General features: G+C 38.7%; 3 protein-coding genes and 1 pseudogene across 5 annotated transcripts; 3 read left to right on the forward strand and 1 right to left on the reverse strand.

Moving 5' to 3' along the window:
• Window positions 1–3,679: 3,679 nt before the first annotated feature.
• On the forward strand, window positions 3,680–7,418 carry LOC131315255 (uncharacterized protein At2g34160-like). Its single transcript, XM_058344402.1, has 5 exons — window positions 3,680–4,048; window positions 6,028–6,076; window positions 6,583–6,645; window positions 6,886–6,950; window positions 7,037–7,418. The coding sequence occupies exons 1-5, from the start codon at window positions 3,872–3,874 to the stop codon at window positions 7,166–7,168; spliced, it is 486 nt and encodes a 161-aa protein (XP_058200385.1). The 5' UTR covers window positions 3,680–3,871; the 3' UTR covers window positions 7,169–7,418.
• Window positions 7,419–9,639: 2,221 nt separating this feature from the next.
• Window positions 9,640–13,791, forward strand: LOC131315263 (DNA repair protein XRCC4). Its single transcript, XM_058344411.1, has 5 exons — window positions 9,640–9,931; window positions 10,081–10,223; window positions 11,414–11,542; window positions 12,351–12,473; window positions 13,368–13,791. The coding sequence occupies exons 1-5, from the start codon at window positions 9,784–9,786 to the stop codon at window positions 13,602–13,604; spliced, it is 780 nt and encodes a 259-aa protein (XP_058200394.1). The 5' UTR covers window positions 9,640–9,783; the 3' UTR covers window positions 13,605–13,791.
• A 1,760-nt stretch (window positions 13,792–15,551) lies between these two features.
• Window positions 15,552–24,564, forward strand: LOC131315273 (uncharacterized). 3 transcript variants are annotated; one of them, XM_058344437.1, is made up of 11 exons: window positions 15,552–15,782; window positions 16,447–16,552; window positions 16,710–17,202; window positions 17,296–17,441; window positions 17,803–17,994; window positions 18,079–18,246; window positions 18,437–18,814; window positions 21,341–21,420; window positions 21,701–22,061; window positions 22,332–22,544; window positions 23,897–24,564. In XM_058344437.1, exons 2-11 carry the CDS (start codon window positions 16,508–16,510, stop codon window positions 24,224–24,226), a joined length of 2,406 nt encoding a protein of 801 aa, XP_058200420.1. In that variant the 5' UTR covers window positions 15,552–15,782; window positions 16,447–16,507; the 3' UTR covers window positions 24,227–24,564. The 3 variants fall into 3 exon arrangements, with proteins under 3 accessions (XP_058200420.1, XP_058200404.1, XP_058200411.1); XM_058344421.1 differs by having other exon boundaries at window positions 15,595–15,786; XM_058344428.1 differs by lacking the exon at window positions 15,552–15,782 and adding an exon at window positions 16,182–16,309.
• LOC131318240 (small nucleolar RNA snoR100) lies at window positions 22,876–22,992 on the reverse strand (annotated as a pseudogene).
• Window positions 24,565–25,802: the final 1,238 nt, after the last annotated feature.

A 25,802-nucleotide genomic window follows, 5' to 3' on the forward strand; every position in this document is an offset into this window, starting at 1 on the left:
GCCACGGAAACGGGTACACCCGGTGCCGACTCTAGGCCAAATCACCAGATGACAGCCTTCCGCAACCCTTGAAAAGATTTCAAATTTGGGTGTTGTGTTCGGTGCGAAACGGTGTTGTCTCACCCGAGTCTAACTAACGATTTTAAAACTCGAGTTCAAACTCAGTCAATTTGTAAACTAGTCAAACCTAATTTGTTTACTAAATGAGTCCCATTAATCTTTTATGGTACCTATCTAAGTATGCATGACAAATTTGACATTCAGAATTGAAGGAGTTTTTTGGGAGAATAAGTGGAGAGAGATAAATAGAGAAATAAGAGTAATAATTTGAGAGAACATTTATTAGGCCCGTGCACAAAGCAAGGGGTTGGTTGTAGAAATCAAAAGCGAACACAGTCTTGGGTTCAACCGCATTGTGAGAAATTCTGACTATATTCCCAAAAATGAAGACCAATTAAGGCTAGGCATTTGCATTGCATTTCTTATGGTACAGGAAGATAAAAAAGAATGTCACTGAACCAAAATTAGGACTAAGCCTAATCCAACTTCTCACTTGTATGGTAATAAGTCTCACTCTAATCGAAACATACAAATTCGCAGAACAATTATCGATCAATGGATGTGGCCATTTAAAATGATGTAATTACCACACAGCAGGGGATTCATTTCTGTGAATACACACTTTCTTAAGCATCAACCTCACCTGCTTTTCTAATCGTAAAACTTCATTCGATTTTTGTTTCAAAAAGAAGCAACTAATTAATTAAGAGCTTCCTTTTTGCATGCATCCTTAGGATAGGATTGGCAAGGGGGAAGTTTCACTTCAAGATAATTAAGTGTGACTTCTGTTTAGACATGAAAATGATCAATCAACTTCATGGACAGTTAACTGATCATGGCTCAACCGTGGCTGAGTGTGGAAACGCCAAATTAAGCAAAACTCAACCTAAGTCCGTGGCGAGTGTGGAAACGCCAAAAGGGGCCAAAGTTCAATAAACCTGGAGGTAAACAAGAGCCCCTAGCCTCTATGGCCGGGAACCGACGAGTGGTGCACCGACCAGCACACGAGGTGTAGGTGCTTGATCCAATCTTGCAATTTTTCATTCAGATTATAAGATTCTTTCGGAAAGAATTGTTAGACTCGTACGTAAACAAGTTCCAGGTCTTCCCATTATTATTTCCCAAGTGTTGGAAAAACATGTGTTTACTAATTGTGATGAAACCAATTATATGAGTGCAATAAAATCGGAACTCAAAACCTGGAAATTGATGGAAATCAATTGGTGATCAATGCAAGTGTTTGTGTGTGACACTCTGTACTTAAAACAGATTTCGCCCCCGCTACGGAGCTCACAGTTTGCATTGGACGACTATCTCTCAGCACTACTTGATCGGAATCCCCCCAAAGCAGCATTTCAATTGGAGAGAGCCTGGCAAACCATCTTGTGTTTGTACCTCTCTCTCATATGAAAGGACTTGAATGAAGGAAAAATCAACTCTAAAAATGAATGAGCGAAATAATATTTATAGGCCAACTCACAACTTTACGAAAAGCCACAAGGAAAGAGGCACATCCATTTGTGAAGGACGCGTCCGTTCATGGCAAACAAGTGCCAATGAAAAGATGCCACTCCCAAATAAATCAATTTTCATTCAAACTTAAAATAAAATATTATATCCTATAATATTTTCCAACAATCCCCCACATGAATAAAATTGACTCGATAACCAATGCAAAACAACGCAAACGACAGAGAGAGTACAAATGGAAATTTCCTGCATAGGATAGGTAGCTTTTGACTTTGAACTAATTGGCTTATTGTAGTTACGACTTTTCTCGAGATGATGAAACCATGTGACTGAATGTGAACTTTTTCGTTCTTGGATAGGTATAACAGCTGCAAAATCTATCTTCTGCACGAGGTCGAATGAGGCAATGAAATTAAGGTTGTATTGAGAATATCCATTTGCGTTTTTCATTTTTGTGCAACTGAAAGCTGAAATAACTTTGAATCCGCTTCTGCGTATTTAAGAATGTTACTTTCTATTTCGAATGCCTGAACTTCACATGAAGCTCTTACTCCTGCAACAATGTTCAAGGTTGAACTAGTTGGAAGACTAGATTTGGTTGTTCAAACTTAAGTCACATAATGCGTGGGCGAATACGAGCATGAGTGTGAAAAACGTCTTTAAAAAACCTATCAAGCAACTAAAATTCCTAAGTACGAGGATTGAGAGTGTGAGCGCAAGCAAATGATTGTGAGCTGGAGCGAAGGCCATTTTGAAGGATTACGTGACTGAGATCAAAACCATACGTACCTTCTTATCGTGAAACCTGGACTGTATCCGAATTCAGTTTGGGGGGTTTGATTGGTTGAGCCAGACATGGAATTGTTTAACAATTACGTTGGACTACTAATCCCACAAAATAATATGGGACATAATTCCTTTGGAGGTGTGGTAATAGTAGTCCTTTTTTTTTTTGTTTATTTCCCTTTTTTTTCTTTAATTTAATTTGTCAAGGTCACCCAAACTAATCGGTCGGCAATTAGACCTATCGTCCACTAGTGGAGTTCAATTAAAGATGATAGCACCTTGGAGGTTCCAAAACTGAAATCTTAAAAGAGAACGAACTCCTAACTCTCATTGACCACCAAAACAACTTGGGGTTTTGTTTGTTGCTCATTATTCTATATGTGGAGTGGTTGTTTTAAATATTGTACGCTAAGCGCACCACAACTAAATTGTATTCACGGCTCCACGTAATCTTAGTCACCCGTGTCGGCAATTAATGGTCCCGATTTAAAAAAAACTATTTACGCGAATAATTAAACTATTTTCACGGCTCCGCAATAAGAAAGCTTTTCTCATTCTACATCTATCTATTTCTACTTATAAAGGGAGAGCACTTATTTTGGACTCGATTCAAATTTGAGGGATACTAATAATTTATTTTTCCCATAAAATGCCCTTGAATTTGTGTGCGCACATGTTTGACAAGTGAGGGTGAAAATGTAAAGTAGATAGGCAGGTACCAAACCAGCCTGATAACTGTACCATTTCTAACTTTTGATCCCTCTTCAAGAGCGAGAAACGGAGAACTGGCAAGAAAGGCCAAATAAGGAACTAAGAACAAAAAAAGAAAGAAAGAGAGGAACTAAGAGCAAATACAAATGGCATGAAGAGCCTTCACACAACAGGTAAGCCCATAGTTCAATTAGTTGGTGGGTTTGCTTTCCACACAATTTACCAGAGTTAGATTCTAGAGGCGGTCAGGTCGCAAGAAAAGGAATTTCTTGAGAATTCCCTAATCTCAGCGTAGGTGGTCTGCCTTTGAACGGACCGGGGAAGAGATTAGTTGAAGTGTGAGTAAGTTGGCTCGAACACATAAAAAATTTCCTTGACGGAAATTTGTGTGGAGAAGTAGGAGTTGAATCGTTGATTTTCAGGTGCAAACACATACAACGGCATACGCATCGCGTGGGCACCCGCCGCTTGTATATTTCAAGAGCCGGGGTACGTACGAGTGAAACCGGTCCGGTTTGATCAGGTTTGAACCGTTTGCTTCATCGAACCGTCCATTTTCATTTGGTGGGCGTACTGAGAAGGAGTTGGTGTGCATTTAGAATCTCTTCCCCTCTCTCTCTCTCTCTTAACATTGTCGTTTGAGTTGTAACTGCCAAAAAATAACTACCATACCAGCAGCCCATAGACAGCCACGTGTCCATCCCTTCACTCTCAGACAACCACCGCTCTTGTCGGCCCATGCAAACCGCCCCAATGATCAAATACTATACCCACTCTCTCCCTCATCATACTTGCATTCCCCAAACAAAAGCAGAGCGAGAGAGAGAGAGATAGAGGGAGTATCATGGAAGCGATTGAAGTTGCGAACACCACCACCACCGCCACTAACACCGCTGCGGACGGTGGTGATGCCGAGAGCACGAAGGTCGAAGAGGGCAAGATTGTAGAGGCACAGAAGAAGAACAGGATTCAAGTTTCAAACACCAAGAAGCCCCTCTTCTTCTACCTCAATCTCGCCAAGGCTCTCTCTCTCTCTCTCTCTCTCTCTCTCTCTCTCTCTCTTTTATTTTAACGGTCTTTATGTTCTCTTTCCAGTTTCAGTACCATGCGTAACTAGCACCATTCTTTCGCATTCGTTAAAGATTCTACTACATTGTTTTGATTTGTGAAATACTTCTAGATTCTCAAATGTCTTGATCTGTTTTTGAGGATTAGGGTTTTTATAAATTGTTTGTTTTACAGCCCCTTGGATGGTGAGAAAGGGCGAGATGAGAGCATCCCTTTTTGATAAGAAAGAGCAGCCCTTTTGGTGAGAAAGGAAAAGAGCCAATTAAAAAATTGCATTTGCGAACTTTTTCCCTCATTCCTTGCCAAAATAATCAATCTAAATAAGTGATTTGACTAGAAATCGTTACTCTTTCTTTTCTTTTCTTTTCTTGCGGAAATCCCTCCATCCAAAAAGGGGATATAGGAAAATGGCTTTTTCTCTGCTTTTGTGCAAATACACTTCTTACTGTCTGCCATATGAAATTGCCATTCTTAATTTTGTGAATTTCCATAGATAAGAAACAAGAAATTAAAGGTCCACCGTATTGTACAAAAGAGGTGTGCGTAAATCCTTTCCCTAGTTTAATTATAAATGATGATTACTCTAGGATTGATTGAATTGATCCGGTAGTTGCATCGGCGGTTTATTGGTTGGTTGATAATTAGTACTCTGTTCGTCCCAATTTGTTTGTACAAATTTTAGATTTCAACCTTTTAAAAGCACCAAATGATTATTACGAGTCTTTTTTTGAGTTTTCGAGAATATCCCTCATTTTTTTTACCTTAAAGATGAGTGTGCATATCCTCCAATGCATGTCTTGTTGAAAGAGAGAGGGCATTAAGGGAACCGATTTATGTAAACATAAAACTGGACAAACATTTTGAGTCACGCAAAATTTAAAAGTAGACAAACAAATTGGGACAAAGAGAGTAACATTTTATGATGGTTTTCCAAAGCTGTGATTGACACTGGTTTTTTGGTCCCAAAATTTGAAGATTTATTGAGGAACTTCCTCATTGTTTTTGAATCTTTGGCAAATTAAGCGATCTCCTTCCAACAGTACCATTGATCTTGGACAACAAAAATGAATACTCCAAGAAGATCAAAAATGATTTTCCCTTGGCATCATATGATATAAGTTGAAGTATAAAGGTTCATATTGCTATTTCTGTCTTTTTCTCTTGATCCTGAGCATTTCATCCTCACAAATTTCTAGTGCTTTTAGCGTCACTATGTTTCTTAATCTGTGGATTCCCATTATTGGACGAAAATACTGTTCTTGAGTATTGACTACGAGTGGATGAGCATGAAATGTTCCTATCCTTGAGCTATTTTGGTTCTCAAATTGATGCTGAAAATTCTTGTTGGGCCACCCTCCCTACAAGCGAAATATTGTAAGAAACAGATATAGAAGGGTATAGGCAGTGGCGGAGCCAGGATTTTAACCCCAGGGGCCCGGCTTAGTAGACATATATTTTTTTTTATCAAAACGTATACTTAGTATATCATAAGGTTTTGCTTTCCAATTCATTACATTTGTACATTGAAATGATTCTTTAGGCCACATCAACTATCACGTGCTTATTTTTTTTATGAAAGAAATTGAGACATAAGAATGTAAAATAACCGATTTTTTATCAAATCGCACCAAAATTACTAAGATTATAAGTAAACTATACATGAATAATTATCAATAATATTCAAAATTAGGTATATACAAAATAAAATTTTTGAAACTCGGACATTCGAGGAGCCGGGGCCGAGGGAGCCAGGGCCCTCTCGGCCCCAACATAGCTCTGCCCCTGGGGATACAGTTTATGGAGTGACCATGTGACCTAAGGTTGCGGTTGGTAGGATCAGTTACGAATTTCCACAAAAAAAAAAAAAAAAAACTTTAATACTGCTCTATATTCTTGGATTTTGTCAATGACAAACTCTTGTATCCATGGCAGAGGTGCATTAAGCAGCACAACAACGTCGTGCTTTCTGCTTTGGGAATGGGTACGTGTTCCTTCCTGAGATCTTTCATATTTTTACTTCAAGTTATATGTGTACTTTATTCTTTGTGTTTATGGTCATGAATGAGGCACATTGAGCAAATGAAGGATCATTATACTGGACTTCCTCATTTGTTGCATGGGTATTTTTTTTCTCTGTCTAAGTATGTTTGTGATTCCATTCAAAAAAGAACAGAAAAGAAGAGACCATGTTTGTGATACAGTTAGAAAGTAGGACTGCTGGAGACACAAAATTGTTATCGATATGAACGTAGCCCTATGTATGTTTCGGAACACATGAATTCTGAACGCTATAACGTTAGGCTACTAGCCTTGTCTTGTAAGACAGATTTAATTTAGACAAATATTTCTATTTTACATTCGACAAGTTTAGAACAAGTGAGCCTAAGCTGAATTCTGTCTCCCTGATTGTTGCTCAACAGTTGATCTTTATATTAGGCAGTTTGTAGGGCATTATGCATGCTAATATCTGCTGTGTATCTATACCAGCTATTCCAACTGTCGTCACAATTGCTGAGATTCTGAAGGCCAACGGACTCGCGATGGAGAAAGGTAATAAACTCTGTTTTTAGGCTTAACCGTTCATTAATAGGGTAACAACAATGCAATCGATGCCGAAAACCATACCCAATTGTCTACCTAAAATTCTAGTGTATGGTTTAGATCAACTTTCATGAAGTCAATCAACCATTCCCATTATTTTTTGTCCGTGCACGTGTTTCTGTGTCTAAAGCGTTAACTGTATGGTTATTTTTTTAAATATGATTGGGCATTTTCGGGAAAATTAATCAGGGGTTTGGACATCTACCGTTGGCATCAAGGATGAAGCAAAAGGCCGCATAATTCAGAAGCCTAAGGTACATTTGCTCAACATTTTGTGTCCATTTTTCCAGTTGGACTCAAATTGTTAGTACTGATCTCTCTCTCTCTCTCTCAAATTTAGATCGAAATTGTGCTGGAAAAGAACGAGAATGCTGAAAATCGGAAGGACAATATTGCGACAGCACCCAAGGAGGAGGCTGATGCTGAGAAGGAATCAGAAATCAGTGCCAAGGAGTTGGTCGAGGCAGTTTGATCAACGGGAGAAATTTCTGAATACTGATAGTTTATATACATCTATGATCTATGTATAGCTAGATAGGTCGAGCAAATTGGATCTGCCGTCAATATCACCGAGGGTTTTTGGTGGCGGCGTTCCAAATGGAAATTGTATTCACTTTGTTTACTCTTGTCTTCCATTTTCCTGTGAAGTGTTGGTAACAACAACTTCAGCAATGTTCTTTTTGGCCCATGTACAATCTACAGATTCATTTTGTAGGAGAGAATTGAAATCCACGAATGCATGAATGCGTTAATATGCATAGATATGACACTGCAAGTTCTATTTCAGAAGCTGAAGCAATTCCGAACTTACAGCCAAAACGTCTTAGCACAGAACAAGGTGCTCCGGGTAGTTGTAGTTCGTGCCTATTTGTCAAAAGTCCTGATGCGTACATGCACACAAACACAGAAGGCAATAAAGAGCCACAAGTTATAATTTATTTTTTCCCATAATTACAATCGAATTATATTCGTTCGGACACCAATATGGGTGGCCTGAAAGTCGATTTGGGATACTAATGGCTTCGGGACGCTCTGCACCAGATTCGCCCCTTTCACCGTATCCATGGATGGAAAGCTTTATGTCATTGGTTTCGGTGATGCTGATGATTTATGGGCTGAGTGTTTTGATCCTTCCTGGCCTGGGATTCCTCTCGTCCTCTACCTGACTACCTCCCCTCCCGTCCCGTCCTGCCTGATGCCGCTTCTCAGGTACCGCAGCCCCTTAAGTCCATGAAAAATATTTTGGTGCCTTTCTGTCCTCACAATGTCCACCATTGCCACCAAACCTCTCTTTAACAACACCACAACTAAACACATGGATGAGCCCGGACGAACCCATTTCCTCAAGTTTCAAATTTCCTTAAAATTAACTTTGTTCCCCACCCCCCCCCCCGTCCCCTCCCCCCCCCCCCCCTTCTTAAAAACTTTACATAATTTCTAAGCTATCTAACACCAGCTAATCTAAGATCGCTTACAAGACTATATACTTTTATAAATGTACCTGAAATTTCTTTCGTTGTAATTGTATAGAGTGAGAAAAAAAAAAATTGTATCGATTTTTTTTTGGTAGTATTTTTGGAATTTGTAACCATGTCTATTTTAAAAGTTCGTTTTGTAGGAGACAATTGAAATCGACGAATGCACGAATTCCTTGATATGTCTACAGTCTCCCTATCTATGTGAGCAATGCACAACTAGATCCATTTCAGCAGCTGGAGCAAATCCTAAACAAATGGTCAGAAAAATGTCTGGCACAAAACAAAGCGTTTACCAGAACTATAGTCTTGTGATACTGTCTAAAGGCCTGATGCCATTTGGATTGGCAAGTATGCCACTTTTCCTCACTGAGTTTAAAAAAAAAAAAACCCGCATCATCGATAAATCTTAGCTCCGCCCCTGCCATGGATACAAGAGTTATAGTTGTAGAGTTATTTCCACGTTAGATCCCATGATGTCCGAATGTCCCATAGAACTTCAAAAAATCTGAACTTTTGTCCGGTTTCATAACAGATTATAAGTAATTTACACCATTGTCGATAAATCTTAGCTCCGCCCCTGCATGATGCTCACGAGATGTACAAAAAGCAGGCAATATAGCGCCATAAATTGCATGCGTTTGTGACACGTTCATACAAACTCTTTGCTTTTTAGGATGATGTTCATGAAACATATGACATTCTTTTCTTTTCTTTTTTGCCATAGGTAGCGTTAATACTTAGATTACAACGCAGGCTGACCATAAATCCATCAAGAACCTGAGATGAGATCTATATTTAGGGAAAATGACGGCCCAGGACGTGTTTTGATAATTAATACCTGTCAAGGACATGCTGAGAACATTTGAGAACATTTGTTAATGCTGAAAATGTCCTTAGAAGGTATTAATTATTAAACACGTCCTTGGCCGTCATTTTCCCCTATATTTACTTAGGCCTAGGCCCCGTCCCATGCCGCTGGGCCAAAGGCCCGTTGACTATTTCATATGATATTCAAGCTCCATAATTTTTAGCATTAACTTTTTTTTAATTTTTTTTTATACAAGCTCTGAAGGGTAAATACACGGTCACGATTGCTATCGAAACAAGACAGGGTAAGGTTAAAAACAGGCCAGACCGGACAGGAGTTAGGGCCGCAAAACAAGCAGAGTCGAGCTTTGTCGAGCTCAAGCTCGGCTAAACGAGCCAAAAACTTGAGCTTGAGTTTGGATTGAGCCAAGCTCTTAACAAGTCGAGCTTAGTCATTTATTAAACGAGCGTCTTTAATCGAGTCAAGATTTTGTCAAACGAGTCATACTTTTGTCGAACGATCCGAGCTCCACTCGTCAGTTGTTACTAAATGAGCCGAGCCGAGACAAGTATAAACGAGCCGAGTTCGCGAACTGTTCGATCCATTTACAGCCCTTCGGGTGAGCATCCATTTCTTTATTTTCCCCTCCATCAGCGTCAATTGATGGTTCGACCGCAGAGAATAGCATCGCCAGTTTAGTCTCGTTTGAGAGTAGGCGGGAAGCTTCTCTCTCTCTCTCTCTCTCCGCTGATTTACAGTCTCTCTCCCCTGCGTCCACTGATTCTTACAGTCCCTCCATTGATGGAGTCAACGAAGAACACATGCCTCAAACTTGAAATCTCAAACGCAGACCAGACCACCACAGACCCAATCTTCGTCAAGGCCACCTGGTTCCCCTCTCGCTTCGACCTCTCCATCTCCGACGGCCTCCACGCCTGGACCCTCAACGGTACCGCGAATACCCTCTCTCTCTCTCTCTCTCTCTCTCTCTCTCTCTCTCTCTCTCTCTCTCTCTCTCTCTCTCTCTCTCTAAATTTTCGTGTTTAATTTTTGATGCGATTTGGCTTGATTAAGACCACGTCGTTTGAAATTGTTCAGCTACTGAGGACGAGGTTAGGGAGAGAGCGTCTCAGTGGGACCAACCCGTCTCCGAATACATCGAGTTGGCCGAGAGGCACCTAGGGTTTCAACAGCCGGGATCGGTTTACAGATTTACGGATGCCGGAAACGGGCACAGAAGAGTTAGTTCTCGATTTGATTATCTCGAGATGTGTGTTTGATAATGTAATACTCGCGATTATTTGTTTGTATCTTAGTTGCACGGAGCAGGAGCGGGGAATGTAGGGTTGGGAGCGTGAAATGAGCTTGTACATATATTACGAAAGAAGATAATGTAGCATAAAATATTCACTTTAGAATTAAAATTATTTTAGAGAGTAAAAATAAGGGCCAAGTCCACCGAAAGTGTAAAAAATGGGCTAGTGTTACAATATATGGGTTTTTTTCTTCAAGATATCATGACTTGGGCTAGATATATCATATATGAGTTCATTAAAGACCAATTAATAAATCCTTGTTTATCTACATAAAGAGCATACAAAAGCTCCCATCTTCGTAAGGAGCGAGCTCCCATTAAGCTCCTTAGTTGGGAGCGAGCTCTCAAGGTGGGAGTGGCACCACTTCAGGAGCTCCTGCTACTAAGGTTTGTACGTAGGTTAGTCTTTATGGGGTTTGTTGATGAAGTATTAGTTTTATTGTTCACTGGATTTTGTTGCATGTAACTTACCTTATACTTGTATTTGGTGAAAATTCTTAATCCGTGTTTTTGAAATTTGGTCCAACAGTTCTTGGAATTTCAAGTTTGTGAATCAGTTACCTTAATTGGGCTTTATTAAGTTTCTTTTGCTAAACAAAGGGGTTATGTACCTGTTTGTCTGGACTCTGGACTGCCAATTTTTTTTTACTCTGAAGCCCCAATGATTAGGTTCCATAATGAAGATTGAATCATTGAACACAAATATGACATAATATCACGCAAATACAAAGGGAATAATATGAGGCAAACACGGTTAAATGTAGTTTGGCCTCTAATAACCATAGCTGAAGGTGAAATGCGTAATTTGTGTCTATAGAATTAGGGCTTGCAGTATATTGTTAAACATGAAGTTCATGTCGAATTAGTATCCTTTACCTTTAGTGGTTTAAATGTGGCTGTGAGACAATAATTAGACTAGAATTAGTTTGTTAAACAACAGAAATATGTATGCAATTTATGAGTATCTTTGCCTTGGATTGTCGTAAGGTCCCTTATGGACAAAATTATGTTTCCATCATTGAGCTCAATGAAGATTGTTAATGTTGGAAGACTTTGATTTCTTTTGTTGCTCATAAATGCTAATTATACTTTCACTCATTGTGTAATTTTAAGTAGTTGTCATGGACATTTGAGAAGGAAGGGACTAAGCTAGAATGGCGATGGAAATGTAAGCCTTCACCCAATGATAAGGAAACTACAGCAGGAATCTTGGACTTTCTCATGGACGCAAACGTGCGACTAAGTGTAAGATTATGCATAGTTCTCAACCTCTCCCAAGTTTTTCATCAATGCATTTGCTGTATATGGTTTTCTCGATTTTATTCCAGATGCTTTACATCCATTGTGAATGTCTGAATGAAAGATATGCTTGAGAACTTTGTTGTCTTCTTGCGGCTCTAACTTTTTGGACATGGCATCCTAGCTAAACTGGCCTTCCCCCCGTTTTGTTTTGTAGTTGTAGACTTGTAGTTACTCCACTGAAACTGCAAAATTGTGCCCGTGGTGCCATGTTGTCTTAGCAACCAGTCATAAAAGAGTGCTTAGATACATATCAGTCTTTTGCTAACCCAAACCTTTGACAAGGAATGGAATTCGGTCCCACTACCCTTGAAGACCTTTACATTGAGCCTGGCTTGCACTAAAACTAATCAGTCTTGGGTGGGCCATAATGCAGGAGCCTGGTATTGCTACTCTTTAGGTCACAAGGCTTGGTTTAGTTTGGGTTCATTGTAGCTACGTTACATGTATACTTGTGCGTGTTTGTGTGCGCATGAATGCGCGTATGTATCATTTCTGGGTCCAATGAAATTCAACCTATTTGTCATGGTATGATTTTCTAATTTGGATTCTGAACTTAATGTCATGTTTTCGTTACTTCTGGAATCTGAATCCTATTTATTGCTGTGTCGAAGCTTGTTCAATGGAACTTTGGAAATACTTATTTGATGTTTCTTCTTCTTTATTGGTTCTTTTGTGTAATTTCCTTTCCAGTTTGGGTAAATATGGTGTTGCATTCTGCCTTGATCTGATTATTCCTGTCCGATATATATAGGATGAAGTTGTATGGAAAACACAATCATTCGACAAGCTAAGAGTAGAAGCTGAGAAGTGTTTAGCACAAAGTGAGAGATTCAGCAATGAGAAGACAGAGTTTGAAGATGCAATCTATGCGAAGGTGTGTGGTCTACACTAACCCACATTCTTTTCGACCTTTAATGTGCTTCCTGAAATTGGAGCATAAGTGGTATACTACGTCAGCTAGTTTTTTTTTTTTTTTTTAAATTTTTTGACAGGGTTATAAAGAAGAGAAGAGCAACAGCAGAAACAAGTAGGATCAGTATCACAATCACAAGTAATATATATTCTAGTTGAAGCACCACATGTTGGTGACTGGTTGTTTTCAAGGCTCAAGGGTAGTATATCTTTTGTTAGACTCCTGTAGCCTAACTTTCAGATTCCTTCTCCACCTCGAAACATAGAGCACACTGATGTTACTCAGGAATCTAATGTGTGTGCGTGTGAGAGGACTTTGAAGTCTTTCAGCTCTTTTCCTATCTTGCCTCCCCTTGGTGAACATGAATGCTTCAATTCCCAAGGTGAAGCTCAACAGGATTAGAAAAGTAGGATATGGCCCCTGAGTTGATTCCCTGTCCTTGAATCCCAATGCAGCTGCATTGGGTGATGAGATCTCACATAATTGTCCTCGACGTAGTTTTAATTCGCATGCCAATACACAATCTCCCACTAAACTGCTATCCAAGTGCCTAATATGGGCAGTCCATGGCGAGGCAGGACCTTGAGTCCTGTAGAAATCACGATAGGCACTAATATGGGACCACCGAACTGGGTAGCCTAAGGCAGTATTTGGGTTAAGGATCAGGGTAAGTAAAGAGAGAAAATTGAAGAGTTGAAGCATCTGACTGTTGTGAGTCGTTAGATCCTTTGTTTTGATTTTCCCAATTCTACCACTTTTTAACAGTTGAAAAAAATGTCTTCTTTTTGCCTTAGCAGTTGTTTATTTCTTGCTTTCGGAAACATTAGAATGACAAGTCCTATTATTTTGTTCCAGTTTCTTGGGGTATTGAATTCAAAGAAAGCAAAGCTTAGAGAGCTTAGAGACCGACTTTCGAAACAGGAAAAATCCGGAAAATTGCCTGAAGAAGAAGAAGAAGAAGAATCAACAGACAAAACAGAGACTTTTGATGGAAGTGATGATGAAAAGAGTGAGGAAGAGTCTACAGTGAAGCTCACTGGCACTTCAAAGAATGTTTCTTCAATTAAACCTCGTGGCAGAAAGAGAAAATAGACATCTCACTGGCTGAGCCTGATCTTCTTAGTCAGTGTTTCGTAGATTACCTGCGCGGTGCCCTGTTATAGTTTAACTTCTTGTTTTGAGTAATGGGGTGATTGTAGTATTTGATTTCTTATTGTTCTGGTAAAGAAGAAGGGTCCTTTGAGTTTTCAATCTGCAGAATATTTTGATTTCTGGATGAGTTCGCGCTTTTTGAAGAGGACGCTTTAATAACTGTGTCCACGCTCGTTCTGAGCCAAACAGTCTATTTTTAGATTGTTGACTGAAAAGCTGTAAAAATTTTCGACAACCAAAAACACTTATTCGCAAACTCTCTCACGCATTAATGTGAGGTTTTGTGCATAAGTGTTAGTGATTGTAGATGTGCTGATTTTCCAAGAGTAAGTCTACAGTTACCGATCGGGAAATCCCGATCGGAATCCCGACGCCCCGCCGGGCATGCTTCGGCCACTGGATGGCTGATCCGATCCGTCCAATAATTCTAAAAAAAAAAACGAGTGGGCCTGCGCGTGAATAAACGGCATCCGACGTGTGTAAGTGGTCGATCCAAGCACTCCATTTTTGTGTTTGGATCGGCCAAAAAAGGAGTGCTTGGATCGGCCACTTACACACGTCGGATGCCATTTATTCTCGCTTGGGCCCACTCGATTTTTTTTTTTTAGAATTATTGGACGGATCAGCCATCCGGTGGCCGGCGGGGCGTCGGGATTCCGATCGGGAAATCCCGATCGGTAACTGTAGACTTTCTGATTTTCCAATGGCCTGGTCCATCATGAGATTATTCAGTACATGGGCACGGCTATATGGCGCCCCTAAGTTTTTCTTTTCACCATATATTGAGGTGGGATTTACATATTTTGTCTTCAACCATCATTTATTGAGGTGGGATTTACATATTTTGTCTTCAACCGTACCAGTGTGGTGGAAAACTAACAGAAGCTAAAAACGAAAATGAAAAATAAGGTAGAAGCCTTAATTTAAGAAAAATAGGGATGTATTTGTTTTACATTGTACTTTGTACTTTTGGTCATTTGTTTTTTAATTTGTGGGGTTTATCTAGAAAAACTTAAAAGTTAGATACTGACCATATTTGGGGAATATTAATTAAAAAACAAAATAAGAGTATTTCTTTGGCTTCTTTCTCTTTTTTTTTATTATCATCTTTAATGGAATTCGTTTAGAAAGAAAAACAAAAAGGCAAAGCAATGTGTCTAAAATTTTGATTTATTGAAGGCAGGGCTCAAGATCTACTGATCTAGGTTGTTTCCTTCAAATATCCGAACCAAGCACATGTCCCATGATTTTATTATATCCAGTTTAGTCCATTTAGTCACTTATCGGTCTTTTAAAACTCAAACAGAGCATAGTTTACGCCTTTATGGATGAAGTAGACGAACGGAGCATAATTTAGGGATGAAATTTTAGAGAAAATTGGAGAATCCGTTAACTTTTTCGTCTTAAAAAAGGGAATCTGGTAATGTTAGACTCCAAATTGGTTCCAATCAAGAAGTTGAGGGATGAAATGAGTGATTTTTTTGTAGTTTATTTATTTGTTTATTATTATTATTATTACGAGGGCGACTATTTGCAGCCCCGTATTCTTTTTCTTAGCCCGTTAAAAATTTTCAATTATACTCGATAGTTAGTTACCGAAATTGATATATATTTTTAGCATACAATTACCGAAATATAATATTTTTTTAATAACTATTTATCGAAAATGTATGTTCGGTAGTTGTTTACTGAAAGTTGAACACATATTTTCGACATGTAGTTACCGAAATATAATCTTGTTTTCAATAGCTATTTACTGAAATGTTATGTATAATTTTCAACAACTATTTACCGAAATATAATGGATTAAAGGAAAAAATACGACGCTGCGAATAATCGCCCAATTATTATTATGGGTTGTCATTCGTTAGTCCTAATTTATTATTTAGGGCACTATTGATAAAAATCTTGTGATACCTTCGAAGGCTCAAACAAGGAAACTGGAAAGGGCCCCGCCTCCGAGTCTCACTATTTTACGGCGAGACTTTCTTACATTGAATAATTTTCCAGTTCTATCACCTGCTCCGGCGAGCCAAATTAGGGTTACATGCTACACGAAGAAGAGTGGAGCTTCGGTTCTGGTGTTTGTCTTGTTTGAAACGGGGTCTCGCTCGCTCGGTAAGTTCTTTATCCTATTCTCTCTCCGTTTTCTCTTCCTCAATTCACTAGGTTCGTTTAGGTTCGTTTTGAAGGAGAATTCGTACCGGAATTCATTTCCCTGAAAAAAGAATTTGTTCATAAATTCCACTACTTAGGTAAAGCTTTGAATTGTCGAAATTTCCGTACTCTGGAACCAAGTTAAATTTGAGGTTGGGCTACTTTCGGCCCCAATTGTTCGCAGTTTCCCTTGATTTGAGTAAAAATTTATGGGAAAACTCAATCATGTAATTCAAGGATGGAGTGAAATTTACTCGTAGTTTGGTTCTGAGTCTAGAAAATAGGTTAGGGCTGGAGATGGTCTTGGAGCATCTCCAAGTTTTGGTTCTGAAAGGCTATCTTTTTCCTCCCAATTTTGCAACCACACCATTAATGAAGCTTTTTCTCAAGTTTGTGCTTGGATTTGGGTTTGCCCAGTGGAGTGTTTCATCCCAAATAAAGCTTTTACTCAAATTTGAGTGGAAGTATGAGTAAAAGCTGGAGATGCTGTATGTTTTGAATTAGATTTCCATCGAGTTGTTATTACTTGATATTATTGAGATTCTGTGCTGCCACAGTTTTTCTGTTGAATTGTGCATGCTCCTAATGTTCTTTCTTCTTCGTTGTCTTTATTTTGATTCTTCAGGACAGCTTTTACTAGTTTTGTTGCCCAAATCCTGTTCCTCTGTCAGTAAATAAAACAGAAGATGCTTTCGGGGTTGAAGTTCGTACCCCGGGATCAGGTTGATAAGGTAAAGCCTCAGTTTGATTTGTTTCATTTGTAATGAGCCTCGAGCTAATTCCCTCGATAAGTTTATTTTCTTAATGCTCCTATGGTTTTCCCATCTATCAAGACTCAACAGCATAATTTTTTTTTTGTTGGTATTGATGGTTTAAGTTTTGTGGTAGGCACAAAATGAAGACTTGAATGATTCTAGAAGAGAGAGAAAGAATCCAGTTGGCAAGAAGGAAAGAGGTAGAAGGAAAAAGAAAAGTTATCGACATGGTAGTTCAGATGAGGATGACCTTGAAAGAATAGGAAAAGGATCTAGAAATAAAAAGAAGTGGTATTCTTCGGATGAGTGCTCTTCATACTCTAGCGGAAAAGAAAGTCAGAGCGGCTCTGACCAAGATGAAAAGAAACGTAGGAATAAGAAAAAAGCGAAGAAACGATACGGGGATTCTTCGGAAGATGAAGCTAGAAACCGGTCAAAGAAGAAGTCAAGAAATGGGAGAAAGGATTATTCATCTGAAGACTCTTCTTTGCCTAATTCTGATGATGAACAAAAGGATAGCCGCAGTGGTAGAGAAGATAAGCATCCGAAAGGAAGTAAAACCCATGGAAGGAAGAAGGGTAGTCAGAGAGGGAGTGAAATAGAGTCTATGGGAGATGACTTGACTGGTACTCACTTTTCTTGTAGTATTTCATTTAAAATAGGCATTTTTGTTTCCAGTTTTTGAACTCTAAACATGTTGTTTCGACATCTCTCTGTAGGTGATGGCAGAGGATCTCAGTCCCTAGATAGTAGCAATACTGTGAGAAAGGAAATGGGATTAGAGTGGATGCTTAGACCAAAAGACAACATTGAGAGAGAGCCTGCAACAACTTCAGATCAGCCTAAGGAACCTCAGGCTGAGGAGGTATGCCCTCTCCGTCAACTTTGTTTTAAAGCCTCACTGTTCATCCTGAATTTTGCTCAATGATTGCACTTGAATTGCCTTCAGTGAATTGTCATACCTATCTAGTGGAAATGGGATGGAGGAGAAAATATCATAGCTTTTGATGTTTTAGGAGGATGGAGAATTTTTCTACTTCGCCTTTGGGTTTTATTTTGCGGCAGACCTCATTGGTTAGGAAAGTGAGGGGCTACTTTGATCATCCCTGCGACGTCTATGACTCTATCCTATTCAGACCAGCCTTTTCTTTTGTCTTTTGCTGTTTCCCATACAAGAGCACACGCTGATTCTTTGTGACTCAAACAATTTTTGCTTATTGGGGCAGATAAAGAGAGAACATCCCAGAGAATTGAATCCATATTTGAAGAATAATGGATCTGGTTATCCAGAAGTTGAAGACGGGAAAAAGGCTGGGGTGTCATCTTCTGTTGTTGGAGACGGGGGTGCCAGCTGGAGATTAAAAGCCTTGAAGCGTGCTCAAGAGCAGGCGGCCCGAGAAGGACGGAAATTGAAGGAGGTAAGATCTTGTATATTTTGGACTTAAAAAAGTTAGCATATCTGAGCATTTACCAATTTTATGCAATCCGTTTAAATTGTATAGGTTGTGGAAGAGCGGTGGGGATCAGTGGGTCAGCTAGCGGTTTCTGTGGCATCTCGTAAAGCTGCTTCATCTCGTGCTCACCTCCATGCCATACACAATAGAAAGAGGGGCTTAACAGGGGAACACCAAACAGTTGTGGAGGATCACAATGAAAAGATACCTGGCAAGGTACTTAGATCTTAATGAAGTAATGCTGCTAAAAGCTTTGACATATACATTGGCCAAGTGTGTTTCATTTTGTTTAGCATAATCATCTAATCTTGGTTCTTTTTTTAAGTAAGTTGATATTCTTTTTTTTTTTTTTTTTGGGTACAAAGATATTTTCTTCTTTTTAACTTACATTTTGTAACTTTTGTAGAATACTGACCGAGAAAGCATGCGGGATGTATCTTGCCGACGTTCGGAGATGAAAGTGCCTAAACTTCATGATTCTTTATCTTGGGGCAAGCAGAAAAGGCAAACCATGTCCTCCAAGGATTCCGGCCTTATCTCTAGTGCATTGTCAAGCTTAAATAGGTTTGCAAATGATGGAAGCTTTATGAATGAAGTTATTCGTCAAAAGGATGATGAACCCGGTGGTTCTGTTGGCTCTCCAAACAGAGAGAGAAAAGTAGAGTCAGAGTCGGTACCTAGTGCATCTTTTACAGTTAACGAGGGATTGAGTGCAAACCAATTGGCCGCAAAAGCGTTGCAACTTCGTTTGAAAGGAAAGCATGAAGAAGCTGAAAAACTTATGGTGAGACAAAACACTTCTTTTACTTTTTTTAGTATTTATTTTTGGGGCTTTTTACCTCTAGATCCAGAAAATAGAAAGTAATTCCCACCAGGTCTCTTCTAATTAATGAAACATTGAAAGCCTACGAAAGTGCCTAAAACCCTAAATCCTGAAAGTGCCTAACCCCTAGGGCACCCTATAAAAGTGTCTACACTGTAGGGTACCCTATAAAAATGCCTAAACTTCTAGGGTACCCTATGAAAGTGCCTAAACTGCTAAAACCCTATAATAGGAAAGTGCACCCTAAAACCTCTATGAAACTGCCTAAACCTAAACCCTAGTGTTCTATGAAAGCGTCTAAACCTAAACCCCAGGGTACCCTAAACCCTAAGGTATCCTAAACCCTAAAACCCTAGGGTATCCTAAGATTTTAGGATAACCAAGGGTACTAGGGTACCCTAAAACCCTAGGGTGACACTTCCATTAATGGTAAATATATTTTTTGTAAAAGTGGACCTAATGGTAATTAAGTATTCCATCTCTCCTTAATGGGAATTAAGTTTCACTTTTCTGTACTTAGAGGTAAAAATCTCTTTTTTTTTGTAACCCGGTATCCGGCCCCAATGAACCGACTAATGTGGGGAATCAATCCCACCATCCACTAGCAGTGGCCCAATTAAAGCAAGGAAAAAGCTCTGTATGGACTGGCCCAACACAAGAATTGATAGCATGCATTAACTTTTTTCAAATTCCACTGTCTCTTACTGTTTCTGCATGTGCATCTATGTTTTCTGCTGTTTGTCTTTTTCTTTTCTCTTTAGGGAATAGTGGAATTAGGCTATAATATGCTATGGGTTTTGACTTTTGAGTGTTGTTAGGGCATGGAGTATGCTTTATCTGAAGCAAGAGCCATGTTGGTTTGTTTTCTGGTGTTATCGAGTTGATATTAGGTTTTTAGCTCTTTTCAAGTTTGGACATGTTAACAGCCCTTGATTACTTTTAAGTGTTAAACACGAGAAAAGACTAAGTATTTGATTCAAGAGCTGACTTTTTTGTTCACAACTGCTAACTAGTGCGTTACTGCTCACACTGGGATTGTCTTTCTTGTTGAGCTGCATCATTTGTTTTCGGTGTAAATTTGTGAGGCAGTATGGTTGTAGGAGCTATCCCAGCAAAAAAACTGCTGCTTGAAATCCAGACTGTCTCCAATGGAATCTTTCCCTTTTGTGTGATTTTTTCTAGGTGCACGCGTTGGCAAGTCTATGTGACACCTCAATTTATGTGGGGAATTATGCCAAACTTACGTTAATTATGTTCTAGCTATGTAGCACAGACTCTTCACTGCTGTCGTTACAGTATCTGACATGTGTTATAGACTACAAAATTTCGAACATGACGGTTAGCGTGGGGACATGCCACGTGGAGTCTTGTTATGATCATTATTTGTTAGACAAACTAGGGAAAAGCTCATATACTCCGGATGCATCCCAGACACCCTGGGGAAAATGATTGTTGTGTATTTCACATGTTCTTTATTGGGTTATATTTTAGGTTGAAGGGGTTTGTTGATGATTAGTGAGTCAGTCAGTTGGTGTGTCTGTTGGTTTTTTAAAATTCCGTGTCTCTTGTTCGTACCTGTGTTTTGTGTGTGCGCTTTTAGCCAAAAAGCTGAATGCATTATTTGTTTAACGTTTACAATCTTCATAATCATTACAGAAATTGTGATCACCAGTTTTGAGTCTATAATATGATTATTGAACAGCATCACAGATTCAATGAAGATCTGGAGTTTAGCAACTTTATTGAACAGCATCACAGATTCAATGAAGATCTGGAGTTTACTAACTTTGCGCAACCTTGCTTGAACTGTGATATGAGGATAGGCTTATCTCTTAGTTATCATTCGAGATAGTAACCTTTTTTCAACTGATTTGGACGTGCTTTAGGAAGTTCTGTATTTTATTGGTTAAATCAGTTGCTGGTCAGTGCGGTCACTGTTAAAACTGGCAGAGTCTAACACTTTAAGAGTTTTAGTGGATTGTATTCGTCTAAGAATTGCAGTGATGCTGCGGCTTGTTTATTTCTTTCCTCATGGTAACATTTATCCTTTTCTTGAAAGACAAGGAAACAACAAAGAATTAGAGGTATATGCTACGGCAATAAAGAGCATTGCACTAGTGTCTCTGTGGAAGCACGCCTCTGAACTTACATTATGCCTCACCGTCATTCTTGTGCGGAAATATTAATTACATTGTGGTCTTTTTTTTTTTCTTTTTTCTTTTTTCCCTTGTCTCTATTTCTTTAATTTGTTTTTGTTTTTATTTTGTTTTCTGCATCCTGTTTAATTTTTGTCCTTTTTTTGGGTTTTTGCTGTGATGGGATTATGGCAATGTCAATCCTTATATTGCTTTGTTTCAGCATTTTTTTTTCACGGAACTCAAACGTTTCAGGTGTGTCAATGTTCTTGGTGGACCTGTTATGATAAGCCTGAGTTTTCACCTTGATTGTTAATTGAAACTATGTTCTGATGTATTTTTTTTTCTTCAGAAGGAAGCAGAAAATGTTAAAGCAAAGCTAGTTGCTGAGGATGAATCCAGTCGGCCACCAACTGAGAGAAACACAAGAAGGTAATCATGCATCTTAAAATAAATTCAAGTAACATTGCAGAGATAAGACACTTTCTTTGGTAGTTGTTTATTGACTAACTATTTATGCTTATCGAAACGTAACCCGATGAGCATGTTGTTTTACATTTTTCCTTAACTAAGTTTTTATACTTTGACCCATAATTAATCTGCCAGTACACTTCCCTACTTGTCTTTTGTTTTTGAATTGTCATGTCTTATATTTTTAATCTTCTGAGTAGACCTTGTCAGTCTTGATATTTCTTTCCTTTCGATGTTTCAGATATACAACGCATGACACGTCTATTCGGCAAAGGAAGAAAGAGGATGATGCTGACATGCATCTTGCCCAAAAGATTGTACAAAACAAGAAGTTCAGTACATCTGCTCAAGCAGATGATGAATATGATTTCGATGATGGTCCAAGGAGAAAGGCGAAGAAAAAAGGGGGCACCGATCAGAAGTTAAATGAGAAGACTAATTTTTCAACGCGCATCTTAACTCAACAAGAGCGTTGCAAATTCTGCTTTGAGAACCCCAATAGGCCAAGACATCTTGTGGTTGCTATAGCCAATTTCACCTACCTCAGTTTACCACACTGGCAGTCTGTTGCAGTGGGTCATTGCTGCATTTTAACATTGCAGGTGAGTTTTGGTGTGTTATCTTAGTACGCTTTTCATAACACCTTGATAAATCCGTCTCTTTTGTCTAATGAGGGTTAATTCTTCATTATTTTCATGTCACTGATATCGTTGTGGACTCAGCTTTGTTTGTACATAGTTACATGGGTACTGCTATTGTTATTGTTGTAATAGATTCATTAATTTCATTCCCATTGAGTCACAGACAGACTCCCAGCTTTTTTCTTCATTGTGGCTGTTATGATTGATTTCCTAGTTATTATGTCTAAACAGCATGAATCAGCTACAAGGGCTGTGGACAATAATGTGTGGGACGAAATTCGCAACTTCAAGAAATGCCTTATCATGATGTTTGCAAAGCAAGAAAAGGATGTTGTGTTCCTTGAAACGGTCATGGGGTTGGCCCAGCAAAGGCGCCATTGTTTGGTTGAGTGCATTCCCTTGCCCCAGGACATTGCAAAACAGGCACCTCTCTATTTCAAAAAGGTGCGTTTTTCTATTATGTTGAGGTTATTAGTTGATACTGTGTTTATTTCTGCTGGAACCACTTACCTTGGATGTCTTATTTTCAATGGATTTGTTCGCCTTCCCCTTCTCCTCTATATTCTGAAAGTTTTTCTGCATGTACTATTGGTTTTATTCTGCCATATTATTTGTTGTATTGAGACAGAAATACGTGTCAATACAACAACAACATCATAACCCATGTAGTCTGCAATCATTGGAGGTATGGGCGGGGGAGGATTGGAGACAGACCTAACCTTTGGCAATATGCACAAAGTGGCTGCTCTCAGAATACCCAGTGGCCCCCTATATCTGTTTTGCTGCAGAACCATGCCCTCAAATCAAAGCCAAATGGCATAAGAGAGGGTAGGCCTAGAGACCCAATTGGGCCAATTCAATTTCTGTGCACATTACCATGCTTCCTTCATAGATAGTCTAGCGGACACCATTATGCTCGTTTTAAAAGTTTAAGCACAGAATCTTTTGTGTAGTTGCGTGACTTTTAATGCTGCAAGTTGATCGGTACCGAAATGGTAAATTGGGTGAAAATCCTACCACTATAGGCAGCGAAGCCCCCTAATTAGATTTCTACAGTAGCAAAAGAAGACACACACACACACACATAATGTAACCACCCTATTTTCCTTTTTTTAAACCCTTTGTGCCTTTGTCCTTATATGTTACTCCCTCTGTCCCAAAATGGATGACAATTTCGCTAGCTCAGACCTTTTAAAAAAAATTATCTGTCTTTTAATTTATAATGCTTTTATATGCTATATGAATCTTGTTTGATAAATTCTTGAAAGGCACATTTGCCGAAATTGTCATCCATTGTGAGACGGAGGGAGTATTTAAGAGAGAGTTGTGAGCTGAGTTAGTCATCCATTCTCCAATGGCTTGCCATCTGGGGCTTTTGCTTTGTTGCTTTTCACAGCTTCAGTTTAGCATGCAGTTTAATATCTCATTGTCAATATGAAATGCTACTCCTACTTCTTGTGTACCGTAGAGCTTATATATTCGCTTCCACTGTATTGAAATGTAGATGTTTACTTTTTGTACAAATCGTTGGACACTGAAACAAAGATACCATGTGTTGCCATTTTTTGCCTCTATCCTGATAGAAAAATGCCAATCACACTCATCACCATTTGGAAAGTTTGGTTCATATATCACTATTGGTCTTTTACAGAAAGAAAACCCTTGGTGATTGGTTTAATCTTTAAACCTTGAGCAACATCGATAAAATTTTACTTGTTTCTTGAGAACTCAACATCTGTAGTAATCTTCTGTTAGTATTTTCCTACTCACATGTTTGTGAAATGAGTTTCCTTCAGGCAATTGATGAAGCTGAAGACGAGTGGAGCCAGCACAATTCGAAGAAGCTCATTGATACAAGTGTAAAGGGGTTGCGTGGTTCTGTTCCCAAGGATTTTCCGTACTTCCATGTTGAATTCGGATTAAACAAGGGGTTTGTCCACGTGATTGATGATGAGCAGCAGTTCAAAGCCAACTTCGGACTCAATGTCATAAGGGGCATGCTGAAGTTGCCGGAAGAGGACATTTATGGTCGTAGGAAGCATGATTCAGAGGAGACTCAAAAGCAAGCTGTTTCGAGTTTTGCCCGAGATTGGGCGCCTTTTGATTGGACGAAACAGCTCGAGTGAACACCTGGATCTCACAACTAACACACATGAATTTCACGATATCATTAGTTTACATCCCTTGATGATATCTGCAGTTTCGTCCCCTAGAATAGGTGGATAGAATACCCTTGGTAATAATTGTGGGAGTTACAACAGTTGTGATTAGTCATGTTAAGTGATTTTCTTTCAGCTGGGAAAGAACTTCATTTTAAACCTTTTTCTGGCGTGAGCGTGGGTGAGGCATTGCTATGGCTTGACCTCTTCAGCCATCTTGTACTATTTTGAGTTCTGATTAATGCTGTATGAGTGACTGGGAGAAAGGAAAATGAAAGAAAAATGATGGCTAGTTTCCACTGCAAGTAGCATATCAGGCTCGCATTTGAGCGATATCGAGAACCAAGGGCTTTAGAGCTTGCATTTGATATACTCCTATTGTTTATCGAGAACCAAGGGCTCTAAGCGCAAATTCTCCGTGCCCAATTTGGCTAGGGGGTTTATTTTCGCCGGTGATTCAAAGGTAAAAGTTGCATCGTAACATTGATGTGGTACAGATTGAGGCGTTGTCAATTTTGGAAATAAAATGGGGAAAAAGAAAAGACAGGAGCAACTAATGTTGCTTTGAAGGTCGACTTTTGATTGTTGGATTATTTTTTGGGATTATATTTTGGGCATCTTTATTTCATGAAATATTTTTGAATTATAATTTTAGGTTGAGGTAAATAATATCTTCCGGATTAATTTCTCCCATCTATAGCCAAAAAATATTACTCCCGTTGTCCCTAAATAAATGTCCGGCCCACAAACCTAGGCATTTGAATAGATGCATTTTTCGTTCAAAAAATTGGAAAAAATGCATGTTTTTAAAGGCCTAAATTTGCGAATCGGACATTTATTTAGGAATGAAGGGAGTATTTTTTTAAATATAGTTCCTTATCACACTCAAACGGAATATATAGCATAACTAATTTTGTGGTACATAGTTTCACCAATTATCCTGTAGACTCTATCTTATCCGGTTTAGGTTTTGAGGGAGATTTTTGAGAGTAATAAGTCGAGAGAGAGAAAAAATTTATTGAAGATCGTGTCCTAGGGTTTTAAGACTAACAAGGCTGCTATTGCAATAATTTCAATATTTTTTCTCATCTCTTTTTGTGTAAAAGGGAAGTGCATTAAACCAGGGATAATTTGAATCTTTTTCAATCCTTCTTAAATATTAATCTTTCAAAACTTTAGAGTGTTTTAAGACCAATCGCCTTTATCAAACCAATCTGGTTTACTCTCTTACAAAATAAATATTTATTTACAATTTTTAAGCTTAAAAATAATAGGCTTACTGAAACAAAAAAAAAATGCAATATGAATCTAATTTTATAGATTTCAATGAGATCTATCAAATCTTACAAAAAAAATTGAAAAATTATTTTCGTAAACCTATTATTTTTAAGTTTGAAAATAGGTTCTTATTTTGCAAATACTTTTTGAGAATCTAGAACGGGGCCGGCCCCATTTCAGAACGTCAAATAAGTACTTATTTTTTAAGAAGACAATTTTAAATTAAAAAATAATGGGCTTATTGAAATATAAAAATATGCCACAT

The sequence above is a fragment of the Rhododendron vialii genome, chromosome 2a, assembly GCF_030253575.1.
Source record: "Rhododendron vialii isolate Sample 1 chromosome 2a, ASM3025357v1".
NCBI lineage: Eukaryota > Viridiplantae > Streptophyta > Magnoliopsida > Ericales > Ericaceae > Rhododendron > Rhododendron vialii.

Bases quoted from the DNA above. Each gene is read 5' to 3' on its own strand.
- LOC131315273 (XM_058344437.1), top strand. From the start codon at position 16,508: ATGCTTTCGGGGTTGAAGTTCGTACCCCGGGATCAGGTTGATAAG. The intron at 17,203-17,295 runs GTACTCACTTTT...ATCTCTCTGTAG, and splicing joins TATGGGAGATGACTTGACTG to GTGATGGCAGAGGATCTCAG. The intron at 18,247-18,436 runs GTACTTAGATCT...TAACTTTTGTAG, and splicing joins ATGAAAAGATACCTGGCAAG to AATACTGACCGAGAAAGCAT.
- LOC131315263 (XM_058344411.1), top strand. From the start codon at position 9,784: ATGGAGTCAACGAAGAACACATGCCTCAAACTTGAAATCTCAAACGCA. The intron at 9,932-10,080 runs GTACCGCGAATA...GAAATTGTTCAG, and splicing joins CCACGCCTGGACCCTCAACG to CTACTGAGGACGAGGTTAGG. The intron at 12,474-13,367 runs GTGTGTGGTCTA...ATTTTGTTCCAG, and splicing joins AAGATGCAATCTATGCGAAG to TTTCTTGGGGTATTGAATTC.
- LOC131315255 (XM_058344402.1), top strand. From the start codon at position 3,872: ATGGAAGCGATTGAAGTTGCGAACACCACCACCACCGCCACTAACACC. The intron at 6,646-6,885 runs GTAATAAACTCT...AAAATTAATCAG, and splicing joins CGGACTCGCGATGGAGAAAG to GGGTTTGGACATCTACCGTT. The intron at 6,951-7,036 runs GTACATTTGCTC...TCTCAAATTTAG, and splicing joins GCATAATTCAGAAGCCTAAG to ATCGAAATTGTGCTGGAAAA.